We start from the raw sequence: 22161 nt of genomic DNA on the forward strand, positions 1-22161 counted from the left end.
CAGTTAACTTTGTTACTCAGAGAGGGCTGTTACACCCCACAGGGTCATATACTGTAGCTTCTGTGCCTAGTACTGATAAGAAGGAATTTTCAATTTACAGGACGCGCATCCAGCAGAGATCCCACTCCTGCTGGGGGTGTGGATGGGAAAGGTAAAGAAAAAATACATATTTTCTCCACATCACATCGCGACAACAGTGTATATACTTATATGGTAATTGTATGTTACAGGGTCTACAGGGCGAGCATCGAGCAGAGATCGTGGGCAGGATTGTGGCTGGCATCAAGCTAACTGGAGTCCAAATCACATCCCCTTCACTGCTAACCCTGGACCCCAGGGGGCTGCCGCGGAGCTGGACTCTAACCGGCCAGCTGACTTCCTGGAGCTCATCCTGACCGACGAACTGCTGCAACATATTGTGGATCAGACCAACCTCTACGCCAGTCAGTATTTTCAAACACACCTTAACAGGCAGCCACATAGCAGAGGTAATGCATGGAAACCTGTGTCTGTCCCAGAACTGAAAACTTTATTTGGACTCAGTTTTCTCACCGGTTATATCAAAAAACCAAACCTGGAACTGTACTGGAGTGTGGATGAGATAGATGCAACACCCTATTTCAGCCGCACCATGGCAAGAAACAGATTTCAGATCATCTGGAGGTTCCTGCATTTCAACAACAATGCAACACAGGATGCGACTGACAAAATGTACAAAGTCCGGCCGGTGTTGGACTACATTGTGAAAAAGTTTAAGGAGCTGTATCAACCAGGGCAAAACATTTGCATCGATGAGGGTATGATGCAGTGGAGGGGGCGCCTCTCTTTCAGGGTGTACAATCCACAGAAGCCTGTGAAATACGGAATCAAATCCTACATACTGCGTGACTCTTCCACAGGATACTGCTTCAATATGCTACCTTATGTCGAGACAGCTCATACACTGCCGGATATAGTGTTCTCTCTCCTTGACCGTCTCCAAGGCCATGGTTATACGCTGTATATGGACAATTTCCACAATTCTGTGGCACTCTGTGAGAGTTTACTGGAAGCAAAAACCCATGTCTGTGGAACACTAGGGAAGAACAGGGGGGAACCAAAGATCATCACAGAGGTGACAAAAACAGACCTGGGGGCGGGGGGCAAAGTTGTGCGCCACAATGAGAGGGTGATGGTAGTTGCGTGGCAAGACAAACAGTTAATGAAGATGGTGACAACATGCCACCAAGACAAGATGCAGAAGGTTGACATGAAGCGGAAAGGACACAAAGACAAGGCTCCTCAGTTCAAGCCAGAGTGTGTTGTAGCTTACAACTCCTCCATGAATGGGGTGGATAAGTTAGACCAGCACATTGGCTACTACCCCTTTGTCAGAAGGTCGCTGAACTGGTCCAAGAAGTTTGTAGCCTATCTGTTCCAACTATGCATGTTTAATGCATATGTCCTATACAGAGCCAGACATCCAGGGGAGCCTAAACCCCTCTTGGAGTTCATGCGAGGGGTGGTAAAGTCCTGGACCTCAGCTCAACATGTGGTGGAGCAGGTACAGCAGGTCGAGGAGCAGGGACCTGTTGTTGTGAGGGCTAAGAATACTAAGAGTACTCCAAGGGCACCATATAGAACCGACCCAGAAAGCAGGCTAGATGGAAATTTAGGACAACACAAACTGGAACGCCTGTTACCCACCAAGAAGAAGTCAAGACCAGGAAGGAGGTGCAGGGTCTGCACACGCAGGGGCCTGCGCAGTGAGACCAAAATGTGGTGCAAGTCCTGTTGTGTTCCCTTGCACCCAGGAGACTGTTTCACAGCTTACCACACCAAGCTGAACTATTCTGTCGAAGGATGAAAACACACACACATACACATTAGATCCGCTAAAGTTGCGCCAGTATACATACATGCTAAAGACTTTATACATTTTTTTTCAAATGTACAAATTGCAGTTATTTTTAAAATAAATTTTTATTTTGTCATCAAAAGCCCTTTTTCAGTGTTGTGTTTTTGTTGTCATTAACCACTATTCAGATGTTTGTGGTGTCACTAAAGCAAGAGTTAGAGTCACTGTTCTGCTTGATATGTTTCTTTTCTTGAAAGGCTCCTTTTCACTGTCTTTGGGTCATAATCTGGTGTTTTTGCTGAGTCTATGCTCTCCAACATTCTTATAGAGAGACAATAACTCTTCCACTGAGACACAGCTGCTTTCTTACACACACACAAGATATACAGTGATCATACAGACAGCCATTTGGTAAAAAAGTGAATTTTTCTTTTCTCATTCTACTGTAAATGATATATCTGAAAAATGGGAAATACAAATTAAAACGTCTGCCTGTGTTATAAACAGTAGTAGTAACTGAAAGTTCATACAAAGATTATTTGTAACTCCCAACTTATGTCCCTCCTTCAGATTTTAGTAAACTGGAAAGATATCAAGATTATTTATAATAAAACAATAAAAAGTAAGTCTTATTTGAAGAGAGATTTTCAAAACCCGCACACACAAAAAATTCAAATCAATACTGAACAAGGACAGTAGACTTTCACAGAACTCAAACTAACAACAAAACAACAGGTAAGTGATTGACAGAAATTTCAGAGTGGACTGAGTTCCAGGAGGAGGAGTGGCGAAGAATTGCGCATAAATGATATAACAACCTTTTTTCTTGAAAATTATGTAACACATACTGAGGTTACGCAGTATAACATGTTTGGGATTTATTGGTGTCTGTTGAGCACAGCGAGCAGCTCTGACTTCACTTTATTGCATGTAGTACAGAGGCTGTCCGTAGGGGGCAGCAGTACACATCAGTCAGTTGCAGAAGCTGTATATTTTTTACACACGAAGAAGAGCAGCATGTTAAACTCAGCTGTAGCCTGTAGCAGGCTACTTGTCTGCTAGCTGTGTGTTTATCTCTAATCTGTCCGTTTGTGGGTGTTTGGAGGAGACAGCATTGGTATGAGTCACTCACCGGAGACCTTTTGAAGTGAATCTGAAAGGGTTTTTATTTTCCTGCCTTAGCGGCTGGATTTATTAAGCCTTTAGCCTCATAGCTTGTCAGTCTCGTAGCTGTTTGCTGTATACGAGCTTTCAGCGGGTTTGTTTTTGTTCTTCTTAAAGTTCCATTTTCTTAAAAACACATGAGTGTGTCTCTGGTTGTTATCCGTCTGGAGTTAGCCGACCAGTCTCCTTTTCCTCAAGGTTTCCAGTACTCTGCTGGTAAGATTTAAAGTCCCTGAAACATTGAAAGAACCTGTTTATCAGTTAGCCGAGAAGCTAATCAGCAGTGAGGAGTGAGAGCTAACAAACAGAGAATCATATGGACATTCTCCTCTCACTTAAGTGGATGATATTTGATGATTAAACTGTATAATGATAGACAAATAAACCCCAGTGTAAATCATGTAATGCAAGTCGAGTGTCTGAAACTCTGTCTCGTCTATCATGTTGAGTTGAGGGCATGTCAGAGGAGGAGCTGCAGGAGAAAGCTTTGGGTTTAGCCAAACACACTCTGAGTGGAAAGACTGACCTGGAGAAAGCAACAGTCCTGCACCAACACATCGGCAGCAGAGCGATGGGAGACATGGTGATAGAGACCTTTGAGCCCAGCCCAGGTGAGTGCAAGCATGGTCAAAGACAGACAACAGGATTATTAAAGCTTCACGTTAATATTTCAGGTTGTTCTACACTGTCACTCACACAGGCCTCAAAGGGTTATACTTGCAGTACTTTATATATTTTTATGCAAATGAAGTCGCACAAGCAACAGTGATTACATCAACATGCAGTTTGAGTTTGTGTATGTGTCTCTGTGTTATAAGTTTTCCTCTATTCTGTAGAGTCTAATCGATTCAGGAAGCCACAATGGTGCATTAGGCAGAATATGATAAGGCAGGAACAAGTTTACGGTTCAGTTGCATCACCTCTCCTTGTAGCAACATGCCTAAATGAAAGTGAAATGTTGTTCTTTTCTTTTCTGAATCATAGAGGATTTTAGCTGCTCACCAGTCTTGGGTCTCTTTTGTCCTGTTTTTATTTTTATGATGCCCAAAATGTTCTCATCTGGGGACAAGGCAGATCAATCTATCACCTGGATGCTTCTCCAGCAGAGAGCCATGCTGCTATAATTCATGCAGAATGTAGTTTGTCATGGTCTCTCTGAAATCTGTCAGGTCTTTGTTTAGATGGAAGCATGTTGCTTCTAAACCAGTAGATATTGTTCAGTATTAATAGAGCCTTCACAGATGTGTAAGATCCCCATGCCACATGCTCCCTCTCCTCAGGGGACAGGGAGAGTTTTAAAAAGGCCAGGATGCAGGATATTATCAGCACAATATCGGTATCGGCTGATAAAAGCTTAAAAACATGTTTATCGGTATTGGCAGATATGAAAATTTCTGCCCATATGCACAGCCGATAAGGTGCTATTCAGTTAGGATTATTATTGTTTTCCATCTGAAAAATAAGCTCCTTAAATAAAATGTAGCACTTCATTTATTTGCACTGCAGAGCTCTTTGTCTGTCACCAGGTTGTTACAGTAGCTCTAAAATAATCAAATGCAACTTGGTTATGTTTAAAAATGCATTGTACATTTAATGTTCATGTGATCTAAAGAAATTATTTTTCTGTATTTCAATACTGAATGTCTTGAGTTTGAAAAAATAATACATTTCTTATTTATGGTGAAATCAAATGTTTTATGTGTGTTTCTTAAACAAAAAAGACCGTCCCAATAAGAGTAACATATAAATGCCAGTACAGGATAGACTTAGCTTTCTTTACAGTGAAAAAAACAAACAAACTTGTGATTATCAGTATCGGCCAAAAGGGGTTTCGATATATCGGCATATCGGATATCAGCAAAAATCCAATATCATGCATCCCTAGAAGCGTCTTTACTCTGAGAAACTACAACATCAGTTTTCAGTTGGAGATGCTGGTTCAGTCTGGAAGGGGCTCCAGGAACTCACTAATTTCAAGCCCAAAACCTCCCACTCTGCAAGTGACCTGAGTTTGGCCAATGTCCTGAACGAGTTCTAATGTTGCTGTTTGAGAGACAATGGGACTGCCCAGAAACCAACAACCCCTCCTCCCCCACCACAGCAGGGATCCAGGACAATCAACGACCGTCCACCCCAACAGCCCTCTCTCCTCACACCTTAGCCACATCTCTTTCAGTCACTGAAAGAGATGTAAATAAGATCTTTCACGTTGTTTTCTCGTTAATTGTTGCACCAATATACCATGTCAAATTCCTTGTCCGTGCAAATGTACTTGGCAATAAAACTTGATTCTGATTTAGAGCAGAGTACTCAGCTTTCATGATTATCAAAAAGCATGTCAGATTTGGATTCATTGAACGACAGGACAGTTTTTCTCGTCTCCTCAGTCCACCTTAATCAAGCTCAGCTCTGGGTCATGTTACTTCTGGTGTCCTCTTTGCGTGGTACAATTTTCAGAGGTTTCTCCAGATTCTCTGAATCTTTTAATAATGTTATGTTCTGTAGATGATGAAATCCACTCATTCTTTCTTTTTTCTCTGAGAGACTGAGTGGAAGAGTGAGTGATGTTTGCAGATGTAAACTTTTACCTCTACGTTTCAGATAAAGGTGGAGGTGAAGATCCTGGTGGTGCAGCGGATCAGAACGGCAGCTCTCAGGCTGAAGCAGAAGGTCAGGAGGCCACTGAGGGATCACAGGACAGCAGTGAGAAGACAGGCACTGCTCCTGACTCTCCATCCAAACAGCTTCCTGATCAGATCTCCTTCTTCAGCGGGAACCCTTCAGTAGAGATCATACACGGGATCATGCACCTTTACAAAACCAAGTAAGTCTCAGTCCATGTTATGTGTGATCAGCACTGCGGTGGCTGATCTTTGTCTAAACCTAAGATGTGAATCTTCTGCAGTAAAATGACGTCTCTGACTGAAGATGTGCGGCGCAGTGCGATGGTGTGCATCCTCACTGTCCCTGCGACCATGACCAGCCATGACCTCATGAAGCTCATGGCGCCTTTTAATGATGTCATGGAGCATATGAAGATCATTCGAGACTCCACGCCAAATCAGTACATGGTTCTGATCAAGTTTTGCACACAGGTAAGATCTCAGTGCTGACAGCTCACTAATTTCAGTCAAACTGTACGATTGTTTTGAAAAGAAGAGTTTTTTTTCCACACCAAGCAGTTTTTGCCTTAACATCATTATTCAGTCATCTCTGCATCAGCCCTGACGTCTCTGTTCTGTTGGTGCTTTGTGGGGGGTTTGAAGACAAACAGTTTTCAGCTGTGGACTTTGGAGTGGTGTGATGTATATGTGGAGCATATTTCAGGACTTAAGTCAATATTTAACGTGTGTCTTCTGTCTTTGTTCAGGCAGATGCAGACAGTTTTTACACAGCGTGTAATGGCCGTCAGTTCAACTCCATCGAGGAAGCCGTTTGTCAGCTGATCTACGTGGAGCGGGCGGAGGTCATAAAGTCTGAGGAGGTAACTGAATTATTGTCGGGTGTGTCTCTGAATAATTAATATGTGTTTTTTTTATATCTTTAGCTTTTGATTGTTGCTCAGACAAACAGGCTTGAAAATTAGCTCAATGAAACTGTGATGTTCCTACGTCTGCTGTGTGAAATTTTAAATGCTACATCACATTTTGAGCTTTCAGTAAGTTGCAGTTGACGTCATCATCTGCGGTTTTACTCAGAAATGTTGTAACTAAACAGACTACAGCACTTTAGAGCACAGCTTCCTGTCTCTGACCTTCCTCTCCCTCCTCTTCTCCTCGCTCTCCTCAGGGAGCCAGCCTGCCGGTGATGGAGCTGACCGAGCTGCCAAAGTGCACCGTGTGCCTGGAGAGGATGGACGAGTCTGTAAACGGCATCCTCACCACTCTGTGCAACCACAGCTTCCACAGCCAGTGTCTGCAGCGCTGGGAGGACGCCTCGTGAGTAGCATGGACACCTGTTAAATTTCAGGTTTTTGTGTTCTCTACATCTTTTCCCATCTCTCCTTCCTGGTGACAAATCACAACACTCAGTGTTTTCTCATGAAGTCTCATTTTTTACTCTCATCTCATCAGAGAGAAGCTCTTTTCTGTTTTCTGTGGGTGATATATCTGAAACCTCCTCTCTGTCAGTACCTGTGCTCCTCTTACCTGTTGCATTTATAGAACAGTCCATGAGATTTAATTTAAAAAAGGTTTGATCACGCAGGTCTGTGCTTAATATTAAATCTGTAACCTTTTATTCATGATCGGCTAGCATGAGTTGTTTTACTCCAGACAAACTTTTCTCTAAGTTTTCCAGAAACCCTGGCTCTGAAGCAATACCAGCCAATTATTTTGGGGTATTTCAGGTCATCTTATTTTCTTTCTTTAATATATATTTAAGTTATTTTTGGATGTGTTGCAGCCAAAATATTTTAAATTATGTAAATGATCCACAGCATGCATGAACTGATGCACAAATGCACCATCTTATACTTGGTAAATATGAGCACAAAGTGAAATCTTATGCTATTCATCGCCTTTGAAGTGAGTGAGCTAACTGAGCTAACAGGCTAACTAAATACCAGATTGATCTCTCATTGGACAGCTTCAAAGTTACTGAGGTATGGTGTGAGTAAAGCAGGGCGTGGCCCAGCAGCCTGTGAGTCTGAGTTTGGGGCATTAAAACCATCGCCTCACACGAGACCGTTTTTTTACACATCAGAAGTTTAGAAAAAGTCACATGTTAACTGACAACCAGCTGAGAAGCTCACCTCAGGTGTCAGAAATGACGAGTGTACTTTTAGTTCTTTTAGCAAAAACACTTTTAAGCTATTAGATAAAATAAACAAATCTGTGGCTTTATGTACACGCTTATAAATCTTTTACGCATATTTAGATGTGTTTTAAGTTTTTCTACAGTAATAGCTAGAGGTGTCCCAGTCCGATATTAATATCAGATATCGGTCCAATATCAGCAAAAAAACAAATGTGGGTATCGTATCAGAATGCATCTAAAATCTCTGATATAAGCAGTCCATTCGAGACTCCGCTCATGCTGTATTTATTTGATTTATTTAGGTTATTTTCTGGGTCTTCTAATTTATTCTTTATTTTATTCAATTACTAGTTTTTTTTATGTTTAATGTTAAAATTTCTGTCACCCATTGGTAAATAATAAATGGGTCAATTTTTCCTCATACCTACTGTTGCTGACTACTGTTCTTTGTTTGAATAATATCACTTAATCAAGCCTTTTCTAACATGACAGACATACTACAAAATAAGAAATAAAAGTATGCATGTTTAATGCTGATATCGTATCGGATTAATATCGGTATCGGCCAATACTCAATGCTGCAGTATCTGTATCGTATCGGAAGTGAAAATGTAATATCGGGACATCCCTAGTAATAGCTCCAGAGTGGGCGGACTTCTGAATCTGAAGCCGTTGAGTTTCATGGAGGTGAGAAGCAGCCTGCTCGCCATAGAACATCACAGGAAGTCTAAATCTCCAGGACAGGGCTAATGTCTGGTTTTAAACGACTGTTTGGATTCAAGTTATGATGAATACTGAAAGAAAGTGGGGTAACAGATCAGGGTTGGATCTGTTGATGGATGCCCAAGACTATTTTCTAAGTTTCCTGAAGCCCTCACCTCCGCTTCACATCTCATCACATCTGTGTTAGCGTCCCGCTCTGTTTGAGTAACGGGAAGCCAGAGCAAAGGTTTCAGGGTTCATTTGATGTCAGCGAAATCTGGAAAACAAGATGACTGCATATTTCTGCTCTGAGAGGGAGATCGTGCATTAGGGTTCAGGTTTCTAAGAGTCCAGAATTTGTCCTTGACCTGTTGACACTGTGACAGCAGCTTCATTTATTTCTTTTAATCATTTATTTCTGTTTTCCTTTTCTTTGTGCATAACCAGCTGCTCAATTTACAATTCTGTTACTCCTTTTAAAAAGAAGTGAGCAGAAAGCACCAGGAGATGATGAGCATGACCAAAACTATTCAAAGTGAGAACTTTCTCTCCAAAGAGGATCACATGCTCTTTCACCTAGTTCTTTTGTCCTGTGCTTTGTTTGTGTTCGTCCTCTTTCCACTCTCCCGTCTGTCCCATAAAGAACCATCACAATAGACGAACATGTGCTCTGTTTCCAGGTGTCCTGTGTGTCGCTACTGCCAAACACCAGAACCCGTGGAAGAGAACAAGTGCTTTGAGTGTGGAGTTCAGGAGGTAACTGACGTGAGCTCTGGATCATCTGTTCAATCACCTCTGCTCTGATCTAACCCTTGGTTCTCCTGCTGCAGAACCTGTGGATTTGTCTGATCTGCGGCCACATCGGCTGTGGCCGCTACGTGAGCCGGCATGCCTACAAGCACTTTGAGGAGACTCAGCATACCTACGCTATGCAGCTCACCAACCACCGCGTCTGGGACTACGCAGGAGGTGATGTGCTGTGTGTGTGTGTTTGACAGAAGTGAAAGAAAACTGCAAATTGAAGCTCATCTGTCAGGAATTTATAGTTTGGAAGTTGCAGAAAAGATACAGCGTCTCTGTTTATCATGTATTTATAATGAAGTTAAGGATGCTGCATCATAATTAGTATGGATGACATGCTATCCTGATGATTCCATTCTATTAAAATTTTTGGGGTGCTGATTCTATTTTAAATTGTGATTCTTTGATATTTATGATTTTTGTGATTTTTAGTCAGGAGCTATATTTTCCCATAAAATGCACATCACATGTGTCAGAGAGAAACATTTCACCCTCTGCTGGAGAAAAGTGGAAACTTTTTCCAATCCAGCTTATAAAAAAGACTGAAATGAAGAATTTGAATTAAAAAAATGATTTTTTTGACAAAGAATCCGGATTTTGATATTGTCAATCCAAAAATCCCAATATTTAGATTTTCGATATTTTTTCCCCAACCCTAATAATCAGCACAGAAACAGACCTGCGTTAGCATTGATGAAGATCCCATCAGGTTTGTTAAGTTGATCTGGTTCTCTTGATTTTATCACAGAAGGAGTAATGAAATAGTAATGTGGTCTATGTTTGTATCTCATTGAGCTCCTTAAAAACTTTTTCTCCATAGTGAAGGATGTGGAGACACTTAAACCTTCATTCCATCTCAGCGTGATGCCAACATACAGTTTAGAAACACTGAAAGAAAGCAGCTAAAATGTTTGCATGAAACTGATCCTGCAGAGAATAACTGAGACATAACATGATTTTTGAAATAGTTATATTAGTTAATAGAATATGTTTCTTACCTACCAGTAGTAGGTTGTTATATTTCATTATCAGGCTGAAGGTGATCTCTGTGTTTGTAGATAACTACGTGCACCGCCTCGTTGCCAGTAAGACAGACGGAAAGATGGTTCAGTATGAGTGTGAGGGAGACACCTGCCACGCTGAGAAAATCGATGCTCTGCAGCTGGAGGTGAAACCTTTTCCTTTTCATTGTTCTGTTTCTCTCAAAGAAAAGTTAAAAAGGATGTGATGAATGGTTTTGTGTGTGCAGTATTCCTACCTGCTGACGAGTCAGCTGGAGTCTCAGAGGATTTACTGGGAGAACAAGATTGTTCATCTGGAGAAGGAGACGGCAGAGGAGGTACGAACAAACACAAGCTTAGAGTCAGAGAATGGTTTTATTATTTCCTCATTAATCTCTGTTTTATTATTCTTACAGATTAACAACATGAAGTCTAAGTTTAAGGAGACTTTGGAGCGCTGTGATAATCTGGAGCGACGTCTGGGAGAATTCAGCAAAGAAAAGCAGGGCTTAGAGAAGAAGTAAGTGAAAAGAAAAAACATCTGTTTCTAAAAATCACAGAAGTCAGAATACAAGAGTAGATATTGTACGTTTCTCTTTTAATGTCGTCGTACTTGTAGCTTTTTACCCTTTTATATTTTTCTCATGTAAAGCACTTTGTCTGGCTTGTCCTATAATAGAATAGAATAGAATAGAATAGAAAATACTTTATTTATCCCCGAGGGGAAATTCAGGAGTCACCACAGCATTTAAGAAAACAAAAGTAAGAAAGAGTATAGAAAGTGCAAAAATGTCCATAAGAAATTAGATGACGACATCCCGTCCACCGCTCGTCCACCACTCTCCGGCCCAGCCAGTCTCCACCTCCACAGGGTCCAGGACTGAGCCTCCCCAGCAGTCTGTTCAGTCTCTGTCTCCTGGATCCTGTCTGCTCACAGCAGGCGAAGCTCCTCCGATGTGTCGCGGCGTCCGATGTCAGCTCCGTCAGCCACGTCCGTGAACAGCACGATGCCACTGGGTTAGCATGGCTAGCTCATCCATCCCCCGGGGCTAGATCCCACGTTCCCAACAACGATGGATGGAAGGACAGGTCCACGTCGTCACCTCCCAGCTCACATCCGAGAACCAGCACGTCGTCCTCACCGCCTCCTCCTCAGCTCGAGGGAAATCATCAAGCCCTACACTAGTTAGCATTGACATGCTACAGGCTGCTAACAGCTAATTTCGCATGTAAACAATGCAGCCATGGTTACATGTAGGATCTCCAGACAAACACAGGAGAAAAGTAGTCAAAAATATCGCCGAAGCCACAAAAAGTTTGGTGTCCCTGACCGACAATGAACCATACAAAGTGATGATCCACTCCAAATACAAAGATTACGAAAAAGAGACGAAAAAATCACAAGAAACGGACAAAGACGAGAGAGCTGCTGCAACAGGCAGCTACTTGGGTAGCGCCTAGCAACCGTTTATGATTAATTTAATTAGTTAAATTAATTAGTTAATTTTTTTTATTTATAAAATGTGCTATTTAAAATAAAACTGACATTGACATTAACGTTCACATTATTTATAATAATAATAATAATAATAATAATAATAATAATAATATTAAATACATAAATAAAAATAAATAAAAAATTAAGAAGCACCACAAGTCTCTCTTGAGAGAAATCTGACAGGTTTAGAGAAAAAAAACAAAAAGTAAAACAATAAAAAGATAAAGGAACAAACAGGAGACAGTGGAACAGACTGTAGACACGGTTTGGGCTGATTTAAGACAAAAAAATCCTTTCTTTTGGTTTTCAATAACAAATATGTTGAATATCATTGATGCATTATGAGACTCTTGCTGCCCTGTCAGTCAGGCCTCTTCTGAAAGAGAGAGATCTTTAATCCTATTGAGACCTGCTGCTTAAACCAAGTTCCTCAAACCAACAACATTGCGTTGAAATGTCTTTTCAATACTTCAAAAACTCAAGACTACAGAAGTATTTATGTCTACACTCTCATAATACAAATCATATTAGCCTTAATCTGAGCCAAATTCACCTGAGAAGTCCAGTGTTTTTGGTTTTGTCTGATCAGGTGTTTATTTTATCATCTTGTGAGTGAAGGGACAGATACTATAAGTCTTTTTCTTCTTTCTGCTCCTTTTCATTTGTTTTATTTTTTTTTTTAATTTATATTTTCATGTCATCATAAATGAAATAATGACAAATAAAGCATAAAATATTAAAAGACAAAAATAATGCTTGTATTATTTGTAAAGAGTAAAACCAACTATGATATCCTTTTAACTCTTGCAAACAATTCAAGCATCATTTTTGGCATCTGACATCTATAGATAAGACGTTAATCTGAACTTCTCAAGTGAATGTAAAATAAGAAATAAACTTCTGCTAAGATTTCTTGTCTGTAGTGACTAACAACAAGCTTGGTTGGTTGTCTCTCAGTCAGGAGGTCAGGAGGTCCCTTCTTTTTATACTGAGGTGTCATTGAGCAACACTCTAAACCCCAAACTGTCCTGATGCTGTGCCGCTTTCTTGCTTTCCCTAAAGTGATGTTAAATGTTAAAACACTTACAGTAGTAGGAATATTAGAGACATCTCTGTGTAAATTCTATTTGTAAGTCCCCGGATCCTGGACTTTAAACCCTGGACATGCCATCAGGTTTTCCTGTGAGAGCCATGACCTGGATGCCCATTTAATAATTCAAGATTAGTAAATGATTTTATTTTTTACTTATGAATGGAAAAGATGATTAAAGTATCCCAACCTCAGTTTAAATAAGTGGTTCAAGGTTCTGCAGGAGTGTGAATGTCCACAGTCTGCACACCCCGATAAATACCGTAGAATAATAATAACAGAAGAAACACAGATGTTGTTAGATCTGTTAATGAGGTGTGTCAGGTGCATACCAGGCTGCATCATTACCTTTGTTTATTACGAGTCATGTTAAGACGAGTCAGACACCCTGCTGGGGAAAAAGCCTCAGGCTTGTTCTACTGTAGACTCCCAGGATCCAAAACTACAGGCCTGACCGAAAAGCTTCTCCTCTCCTCTCCTCTCCTCTCCTCAGGTGCACTCAGCTAAGCGGGCGGGTGGTGAAGCTGAGCCAGGAGCTGAAGGAGGAGCAGGAGATGAACCGCTGTCTGAGAGCCAACCAGGCTCAGCTTCAGGCACAGCTGGCCGAGGAGGAACGCAAAGGAAAAGAGAACGGTAAGTGAGGTGGACCAGGGAAGTTGAATGACCCGTGAAAAGGCGAAGGAAATAATAAATAAATACATCGGACACATAAATTCAGAATCACGGTCACAAAGAGACAGCTCAGGGAAGGGCTGGTCGGAAGCATTTAGAAAATAAGAAGAGGACATAAACCCTGAAGCTTCAGCAGTTATTTTTATACCTGAGTGCAGTTTTAGAGAATGTCCTCTGTCTCCATCCCATAATATTTGCAAATCATAAACATATGAGGGGCGTGCATTTAAATGATGAGCAGTGGAATTGTTAAAAGTAGGAATGTCCTGATCCAATAGACTGACTGGCATCAGCGCCCCATATGATTATTTCTGGAGGATCGGATAGCATCGGATTTTATTACGTGATCTGGACAGCTCCAGTTTTCATGTGTTTTCAGCACCGTCATGCTTTACAGCTGCTGTAACTCAAACCACGATGCAAAAATATCCACTGTGTGAGACTACCTCTCTTTGGAAAACAATGATAGTAAAACAGCGTCTGCAGCATTTGTAAAGCGAGTGTTCCTCGAGGAGGTACCAACAGGACTCACTTCGATACAAAAAATCTGTATTGGGACGTCCCTGGTTAGAAGTGCAGGAGAAGGAGCACAGTGAGGACTCTGAATGTGGGTCAAACACAAACACACTGTCACTGTAGAAACTCTCCTGGACTGAAGTCAGGCTCATAGGTCCTCAGAGTGTTTGTGTTTAACATATGAAGCCCACAGAGTTTGAGGAGATTACACACAGAACTTTAACCTGCTGCACCTGGAGGTGAACTAAATGTCATGACTGTAAATTCCAGGTTAAAAGTTTCCACACCTGTGTTTTCCCCTGGTTAGGATGAGGATTGTTTAAACAAATACTCCTCCTCCTTAGAGGAGCCGGAGAAGGCACACAGCTCAGTTCCTCTCAGCTCCTTCACTCTGACCTATGATGCAGTCAGAGTTAAATTATGGTTTCACACTTTATTAGAAGTTTTCTTTTTTTTAGTTTGACTCTTCTCGTGACAGGGATGTTTAGAAATTACATTTTCAGGAAGTCCCGCAGAGTTTCTGTGTATGAGTGAAAAACTTTCCTTGTTTTGTGTTTTCTGGATCAGAATATTTTCAGCTACCAGAGTATTTGATTTTCAAAGCTGCATTTAGGATCCTTTGATGTATGTATGAACTTCTTACTGATGTGCACTGATCTTTTTTTGGATCCCATTTGAGCTTGTTTGAGACTAAGGGCTCTAATTTCGTAGACCAGGCATACCTGCCCTGCGTCGGCCTTCGCCGCAAGGACAGTGTGTGACCGGCGCACTATGCAAGTTTCCTGCAGTGCCAAGGGAGGTGCACTCAAGGTGCAGATGAGCGCGTCCACGCCTCCCTCCACGCAAATGGCAGAGGAGAAAAAGCCGTGAGTGGGTTTAAAACAGCCGAGCGCTGTCTGCACCAATCAAATGAGTGCCTCTCCTCGCCTTTAAATGCGTTGCGGCCGAGGCGCTGCATCTGATTGGTCTGAGTGATCCCCAGCACCGTGGAAACAGTGTGCTGGAAAGACCCGATAGCGGAGACTGTCAGAGCTGCTGTCCCTGCAGCAGGAGAATGGACAGCGGGGCGCATCGGAGGACACGAAGCGCGTCACCGTGTGGGCCAGCTCCTTTGTCATTAATAGGAGTAAAAATTAAGAGACAGTTACACAGCTGGCTTATCCAATCAGAATACTTTTGATCCACCTGCACTCCTGGTTTGTCATCACCAAATAGCAGAAACTTTGGTGATATACTGTATACTCTCCCAGTGTCTCCGCCTCATCCTCCTCACAATAATGTACTCCATCTTTTTAGATCACGTTAAAAATAAAGACTAAAACAGAAAAATATGGGAAATCACGGATAAATACTGAGTGACATACATTTATTTTGTCTCTTTTTTCTTCCCCCCCCCCCCCCTTTTTCTTTGAATTAAATGAAATGAGAGAACCAGATATACACTCAGTATCAGATGTAAAGTCTGTTTATTGTTTTATTGTAAGATGTGCATCAAACTTCCAGCTGCCGTCAGGTTAACTTTCCATTATGACAAACGGCTTTAATCTGACATCAGATGTGACGGGACAATTAATATAGATATAAGTGTATATGCTGGTTCAGACGGTTACATTAAATAGTGATTGCTGTGATTGTTTATTGCATTAAAATGTGCCTGACACTCTGGAAACCTGCCTCTGAGGCTTTGTTGACGTGAGCGCACATGTGCGCCTGTCACCAAATTACAGCTGCGGAGGGTGCGCTCCGCTTTGCGCCGAGGATAGACCAGGTTGGAGCTGGCGAGCTTTCAGCACACTTTCTGCAGTGTTTTTGGCACGAAATTGCCACTGCGCCAACATGAATCTGTCAACACCTTCCCCTGGTGCGCTGTCAACTCCCCCTGGCGTGCCGTCAACACTGCACTGGGTGCGCCAGGCTTGCGCCCCCTGCGCTGCGCCACGAAATTAGAGCCCTAAGTGTGAAACAGTCCTTTGCATAGCAGATTTCATATCTCAGTGAACAAATTCTTGTTAAATTAAAAGTTAAATAAAAGTTCATTAAAATGAGACAAGGTAGAAAGTACAAGAAGCTTGTGCTTAGGAGGGATTTGATTTTGCTGCTACAGCATCTTTAACTCAGTAACAGCTCAGTATTGATATTTGAATAAGATTAGCAAAAGGGAAATCTTCGGTAGTTCATCCAAAAGCAAAAAATACTTTAAAGTTTCTGTATTTTTCTTCATATATGAAGTTTACACAATGATCTGCTCAATTAAAGCCAAAAGTGAATAGTTGGAAGCGTCCAGCAGAATAAGAACTCGTTAAACTTTTTATGAGGCCTTGTCTGAAAATACAGCTGAACAAAAACTATTAGTAGAATGAAATCCTCCATTCTTTATCTAACAAATGTTCTTTTCCTGCTGTTTTCTGTGTAGGCGATCGTAAGGACGGGGCGATAGCTGAGCTTCAGGAGCAGCTCAGAGACGTGATGTTTTATCTGGAAACACAGCAGCAGATTGAACATCTTCCTCCAGAGGCTCGTAATGAAATCCAGGAGGGACAGATCAACATTGGGGCGAGTCCGTCTGACGGATCTCAGGGCCCAGCAGGAGCCGGACCCTCCTCCGTCAGAGGCAGGAGAGGCCGCGGCAGGAAGAGGAAGTAGGCTGTGGTTAATAATCTACTGGAACATGCTAGAAAAAGCCCACTGCCTCTCACTCTGGACATGTTTCACCAGACAGCACTCAGAGAGAGACTCAATCAGCACTCCATGAAGAAGAAAGAGTTCAAAGATGATATTTATCTGCACAATCTCCAAACATACCTTAATGTAGCCTTCACGAGAAGAGTAGACACGCTGGAGGGTTTCTCACTCAGACACAAACTCTGTGTGCGCTCCAAACATCTTCATCTGTAGACTTTCAGCTGTTTCCAAATGAGCGGAGAATCTATTTTGGTCTTCAGTGTATATATTCGATCAGAATGATGTTTATCCACCCTGTGAAAGTAGTTCTTCTCACACGCTGTTTGACCTCTTTACAGTTTGACGTTCTTTCTTTTACATGTAAGAGCTGAGCAAAGAGACGCTTGTGCACAAATGTTTTTATTTAAAGGAAAATTATGACCACGTTTTGTCAAGTTTCCTTTTACTGTCTGCCTTTTTTGAAGTGTCTGAGTCTTGAAAATATTAGGAGGATTCAGGAAAACTGGAAAAATGGAGGAAAACAGAGAGAAAGACCAGGGGCAGGAAGCAGGTTTGATCCTCAGACATCCTCACCAGGTGCTACAGGTGTTTCATGCACCTAAAGGTACCAGAGGAGACCAGGAATTAGCTCTGCTAAATTCAAAAAAGGAACTGTTAAATAACATTTCCAGACATTTCCATGAGAGAGGAACGTAACACAGGATTTGGTTTGCAAATGAAGCTTCAGTTTATTTTTAGAAACAGTGACCGACACTTTCATTCACGACCGTCTGATTACTCAAACATCTGAACACTCTCGAGTCGCTTCTTTATCAAACTTTGCACATTAAGCTTTGCATAAAGCCACCATGTAAATATCCATTTCCTTCTTTCTAACAGCACCTGACTGGGACTTTACTTGGCAAGTTTCTTGAAATAAGAATATTTGAATACAAGAAACAAAACAATCACACGTTTCTTACCCCATTGTCATACACAGTCATTGTTGATGTATAATATCTTAACATCTAAAAAACATTTTTTACTGAAAATAAGAGAAACACTTGCACTCTCTGTCTGTAAAAACAAAGTATGTGGGATGAACACCTCCAGAGAAGTAATCCTGGGTCTTTCCATGAACTACTAGACTTGTTCCTGGAAAGTTAGGAAGAGAGTCATGTTCTCCGTTATCCAGTGCAGAGTTTCTTTGTTTCACTAGCATTCAAGCTAGCACTATGTTTTTTTTTGTATCTATGGGCGACACTCCTCCACCTCTTCCTTAAAAGTGAGGCCAAAATACAGCTTTGACTGATGCTTACATGCTGCATTGCTGAGGTCTAATCCATCTGATGGAGATGCTCGGTTGACACTGAAACATTTACACTAACCAAAAAAAAATCGTCATCACTCCCCCAGGTGCATCCAGTCCACAGCAAAACAGGTTCGTGTGTGGGTTTGAAGCAGACACACACGCACAGTTCTGTAAAGTTCAATGACTCTTGTGTTAGTGTTTGTCATGTTTGCTCGCAGTGCTCAGTGCGCTGCAGGAGCCTCACAGTAGCCACGGTTACATGAGGAGTTTTTCGTCTTTCTGAATGGAATCTTTCCGAATGACTTTTCCAAAAACAATAGTAAACATGGAACGGAATATTCCAATCTCTGGTCTACATGCGCCGCTGAAATCAAACAGAATAGTCAATGGGGCATGCGCAGAAAAACGTCAACATCACAAGATTTATCAAAGCTGGAGGACGACAGTTTTTTTTATCATGGTATTATACTTAGTATTGCGAGTTTTTCATTTGTCCAGTCTTGAAATTACGTTGCGTTCCTCAAAGTTTTTATCAAAAGCAAACTTTCCTCAAGTGCTGACGGCTCGCCGCCATTTTTAAAATTGAGGAACATCTTTAGTTGCGTCTTACGTCACATCTGAGCATGCGCCGAAAGAACACACCCTGACAACTTTCCATTTGGGTGGATACATGATACCTCAATCGGTTTTGAGAAAGGAATATTCCACCCCTGTGAACCAGATTAAATGTCCATTCAGATTGGCACTTTTCTTTCGGAATGAGGTGTATACAAAGGCTAAATTCTTTCTGTTTGGGCAAATAAACTGGATGCAAGCGGAATACTTGGGTCCATGTATACATGGCTAGTGACACACCTCCTCTTATTGTGGCACTTATTAGAAATAACCAATCAGAAAAATTAACATATGAAAAATGTATTGCATGTTTGTTCAAGAGTTATAGTTTGAGCCATTCTGAACCAGGAATGGTTGAAAATGCTTACATTAGCAGACCAGGCCAGTAGGTGGAGATAATGTGTAATTAATCTGTCATATCATTTACTACAGACATACAGAGTGCATGTGCTTTCTGGGAGATCAAATGTAAACAATGTTCTTAAAGCTGGAACACATGATGTATCATTCCCACTTACACCAGGATACAAGAAGAGCAGACAGTTTCAGAGTGTTAGCATACAACCAAACAGAGTAGGCATTAGCCTGTAGCTCAACAAGTTGCATTATGTGCATCCCATTTAAACAACACATGCCGTGCACTTGTTTAGGTAATGGGTGCTCCTCCTTCAAAATCTCCTTATTCTCCCAAAATTCAGTTTGTCAACAAAAAGGGTGAGGCACTCAAAAGAAGATGATTTTCCAAACTATCTGTCTACATGCGGTCTATGAATGAGCTTACAGCATGGTCTGGTTTAGCCTGAGCTAGCCTGACTACAACAGGAAACCTCGAACTACAGATGCACCAATTTGATCCTTTATCAGTTATTGGTCCAATGCAGACTTAAAAAGTTAGATCAGATATCAGAGACAAAAGGCCGATCTACAGGACAGATCTGTTTAACTCAGTTCTATGCTCTTCTTTGCATGTAGGTCTGTGTGTTTGTGTTCAGCAGAGCTAAAATATCAAGACTGAAGATAACAAGGTAAACTGATTCCTGTATATGCTGGAAATTCATTCACCACAAGTCTGAATATATTTTCATTTCATTTGGTTCACAAACATAGAAAAGCCAAAAAAATACCAAGACATAATTCTCAGTAGGGACAGTGAATGTTAAATTAATACTGGTATCAGATCTGATGTTTCCTTCCCCTTCAGCTGTTTGAAGTTTATCACACTTTATTTGACATTTAAAAAAAAAGTTGTTTACATCACCGCTGATAATCTTTGCAGGACTTTTGTTTCAGGGTATTTTTCCCAGCAACATTTAACTTCAACATGTTACCCTCAAAAACGTAACTCCACACAAACTATCTGAAAGGTTATCAGCTGCTGTTAGAGGTCCTGTTTCCTGACGTTTACTTGTTTACAGTGCACGCCTCAGCTACTGTGCTGTAAACAGAAACGCTCTCACACAACTTATTGTGAAAACACTGACTTGACCTCTGACCTTAGAGGTTCAGAATGAAGTTTTTGGTTGCCAGAAAAGTCTGAAAAGATGACAGAGATTGATGGTTTTGATTGATGGTTTAGTTGTCTGGGGGCGTGTGGTAGTAAAGTTGACTGTTTGCTCTGCAGTTTCTCATACTCAGCAGTTTTTCTGTGGTGAACTTGCGAAGTCTCAAGCAAATACTCAGAGAGAACGTGCACTAACACCTTCTGCAGCGTGCTAAAAAAGGGAGGAGGGGGGTTTAATATTTGCATCAAAGAGCAGCTTTAAAAAACCACCTGGGTTGGTCTTGAAATGTCTGATTTCTCCTCTTTAAAGTGACTCATCCTGACCTCCCGCTATAACATAAACAGTTTACTCACAGCAGCTTGTGTAGAGTACACTGTGCACTGAGGGCTGATCGAGCTGCACAGGAGGAAGCTCAGACTTCCCCATTAACAAGTCTTCATTGAGATAAGCTGCTTTCTTCTCACACCATCTAATCTCCCATCGATCAGCCAGTATAAATGCTGCAGTCTGTAAATAGAACTGCTAAGTCGCCTCGTTGGGTTAAAGTCACTTCATGCAAGTTTTATTGCAATTCTTTATTCTTTAAGTCGAGACAAACTTAGGTTTTTGTCTGTATCTTGCCTGCAAACATTTTAATTTGCAGAATATATTTCACCTGGTGAGCTAAAGCAAAGCACAGAGAGAACGTAACGCCCTGTAAAGTATCATTTTCTTAAAACATGAGATGGAGTACAAGTAGAAAGCAAAGAACGAGTCTGTCAACATTTTCCCTGAGGTCGTGAAGCGTCACATGTCCATTGTTTATTTCAGATCAGAATGCAGAGCTCTTCCACACCTCTCTGCTCCCTGTTTATGTTTCCAGAGTGACATTTTATAGTGACATGCGTTATTCATTATTCATTTATCTCTTTGAACGTTGTCACAATGGAGAAAAGAGAATTCCTCAGAAACAAAGGAGACTCTGTCTGACTCAGTTTGTGTTGTTTGAACTAGTTAGAGGAGAGTTCAATCAGAAAGCAACATGAGATAAGATAATCTGTCCCACAACACGGAAACTTACAGAGTTACAGCCACAGAGTGAACAGTGCAAACATTACAACAAGAATACATAAAATAGAATAGTGTAATTAGTGTTAACCTACTCAAAATGTGCACAGAACCATTATATAGGTACAAAATCTGCACAGACTATGGGCTGAGATGGAGTGACAAATGCACCAGTAAATTAACATGACAACATGAGCTGCATGTTACATATAATAATGTCATATAATTACAAAATAATAAGAGATACAATAAAAAAAAAATACATCATGATATCCTGTATGATAAATTATGACCCTAATGAAAGGATGTGATATAAATTACTATACATCACCGTATTATATAAGCCAATACCTTATCAAACATAGTTGTTACACTATGATACCACATTTAACATTTTGATAAAACACGTGATGTATGTTACATTGTGATTTGACACGTTACATTAAGTTACATGCATTTACGTTACATTATGATACGATACTACAAATACTGTAATGATACAAGATGTGCTGTGTACATCACACTTTGCAATAGTTTGTTACACTTTATGATACAATACCATATGACAGGGGTGGCCAACCTGTGGCTCGTGAGCCACATTCGGCTCTTTTGCCTCACATGTGTGGCTCTTTGGTCCATTTATCAAAAATCAGTTAATTGTTATGAGTAGTGGTGTGCAGATTGTTCTAAAACATTGATAATCAATACTTGTGTGAAAAGATTTATACCTAAGTTTCAGTTTCTTTTCCCTGCGTGCCACTCTGCTTGTATGTAAGAGGTCATTGCACAAAAATGTTTTTGGGATGAAATGCAAAAGTAACACCACAATTTGTGTGGCTCTTGGTCTCTGATTGGTTGGCCACCCTTGCCATATGAGATATGATACACAATGCATTACACTTGGATACTATATACAATTTTAGGTTCAATATTATAAGTAACAAGATGTGATAAGATTCATGCACTATTGTATGAAAGGATATGT

At 41.0% G+C, this 22161-nt stretch overlaps 1 protein-coding gene across 2 annotated transcripts; it reads left to right on the forward strand.

Moving 5' to 3' along the window:
- Positions 1 to 2837: 2837 nt before the first annotated feature.
- Positions 2838 to 18159, forward strand: brap (BRCA1 associated protein). 2 transcript variants are annotated; one of them, XM_074690913.1, is made up of 14 exons: positions 2839 to 2954; positions 3119 to 3217; positions 3451 to 3612; positions 5603 to 5825; positions 5907 to 6096; positions 6372 to 6485; positions 6791 to 6939; positions 9142 to 9217; positions 9292 to 9430; positions 10321 to 10430; positions 10512 to 10601; positions 10680 to 10783; positions 13345 to 13484; positions 16453 to 18159. In XM_074690913.1, the coding sequence occupies exons 2-14, from the start codon at positions 3139 to 3141 to the stop codon at positions 16680 to 16682; spliced, it is 1806 nt and encodes a 601-aa protein (XP_074547014.1). In that variant the 5' UTR covers positions 2839 to 2954; positions 3119 to 3138; the 3' UTR covers positions 16683 to 18159. The 2 variants fall into 2 exon arrangements, with proteins under 2 accessions (XP_074547013.1, XP_074547014.1); XM_074690912.1 differs by having other exon boundaries at positions 2838 to 3217.
- Positions 18160 to 22161: the final 4002 nt, after the last annotated feature.

Source organism: Halichoeres trimaculatus, unplaced genomic scaffold (genome assembly GCF_033239565.1).
Source record: "Halichoeres trimaculatus isolate MK-OKI-2021-1 unplaced genomic scaffold, fHalTri1.1 fHalTri1_scaffold_16, whole genome shotgun sequence".
In the NCBI taxonomy this organism is placed as follows: Eukaryota; Metazoa; Chordata; class Actinopteri; order Labriformes; family Labridae; genus Halichoeres; species Halichoeres trimaculatus.

Bases quoted from the DNA above. Each gene is read 5' to 3' on its own strand.
- brap (XM_074690912.1), top strand. From the start codon at position 3,139: ATGAGTGTGTCTCTGGTTGTTATCCGTCTGGAGTTAGCCGACCAGTCT. The intron at 3,218-3,450 runs GTAAGATTTAAA...TATCATGTTGAG, and splicing joins AGGTTTCCAGTACTCTGCTG to TTGAGGGCATGTCAGAGGAG. The intron at 10,431-10,511 runs GTGAAACCTTTT...TTGTGTGTGCAG, and splicing joins TCGATGCTCTGCAGCTGGAG to TATTCCTACCTGCTGACGAG.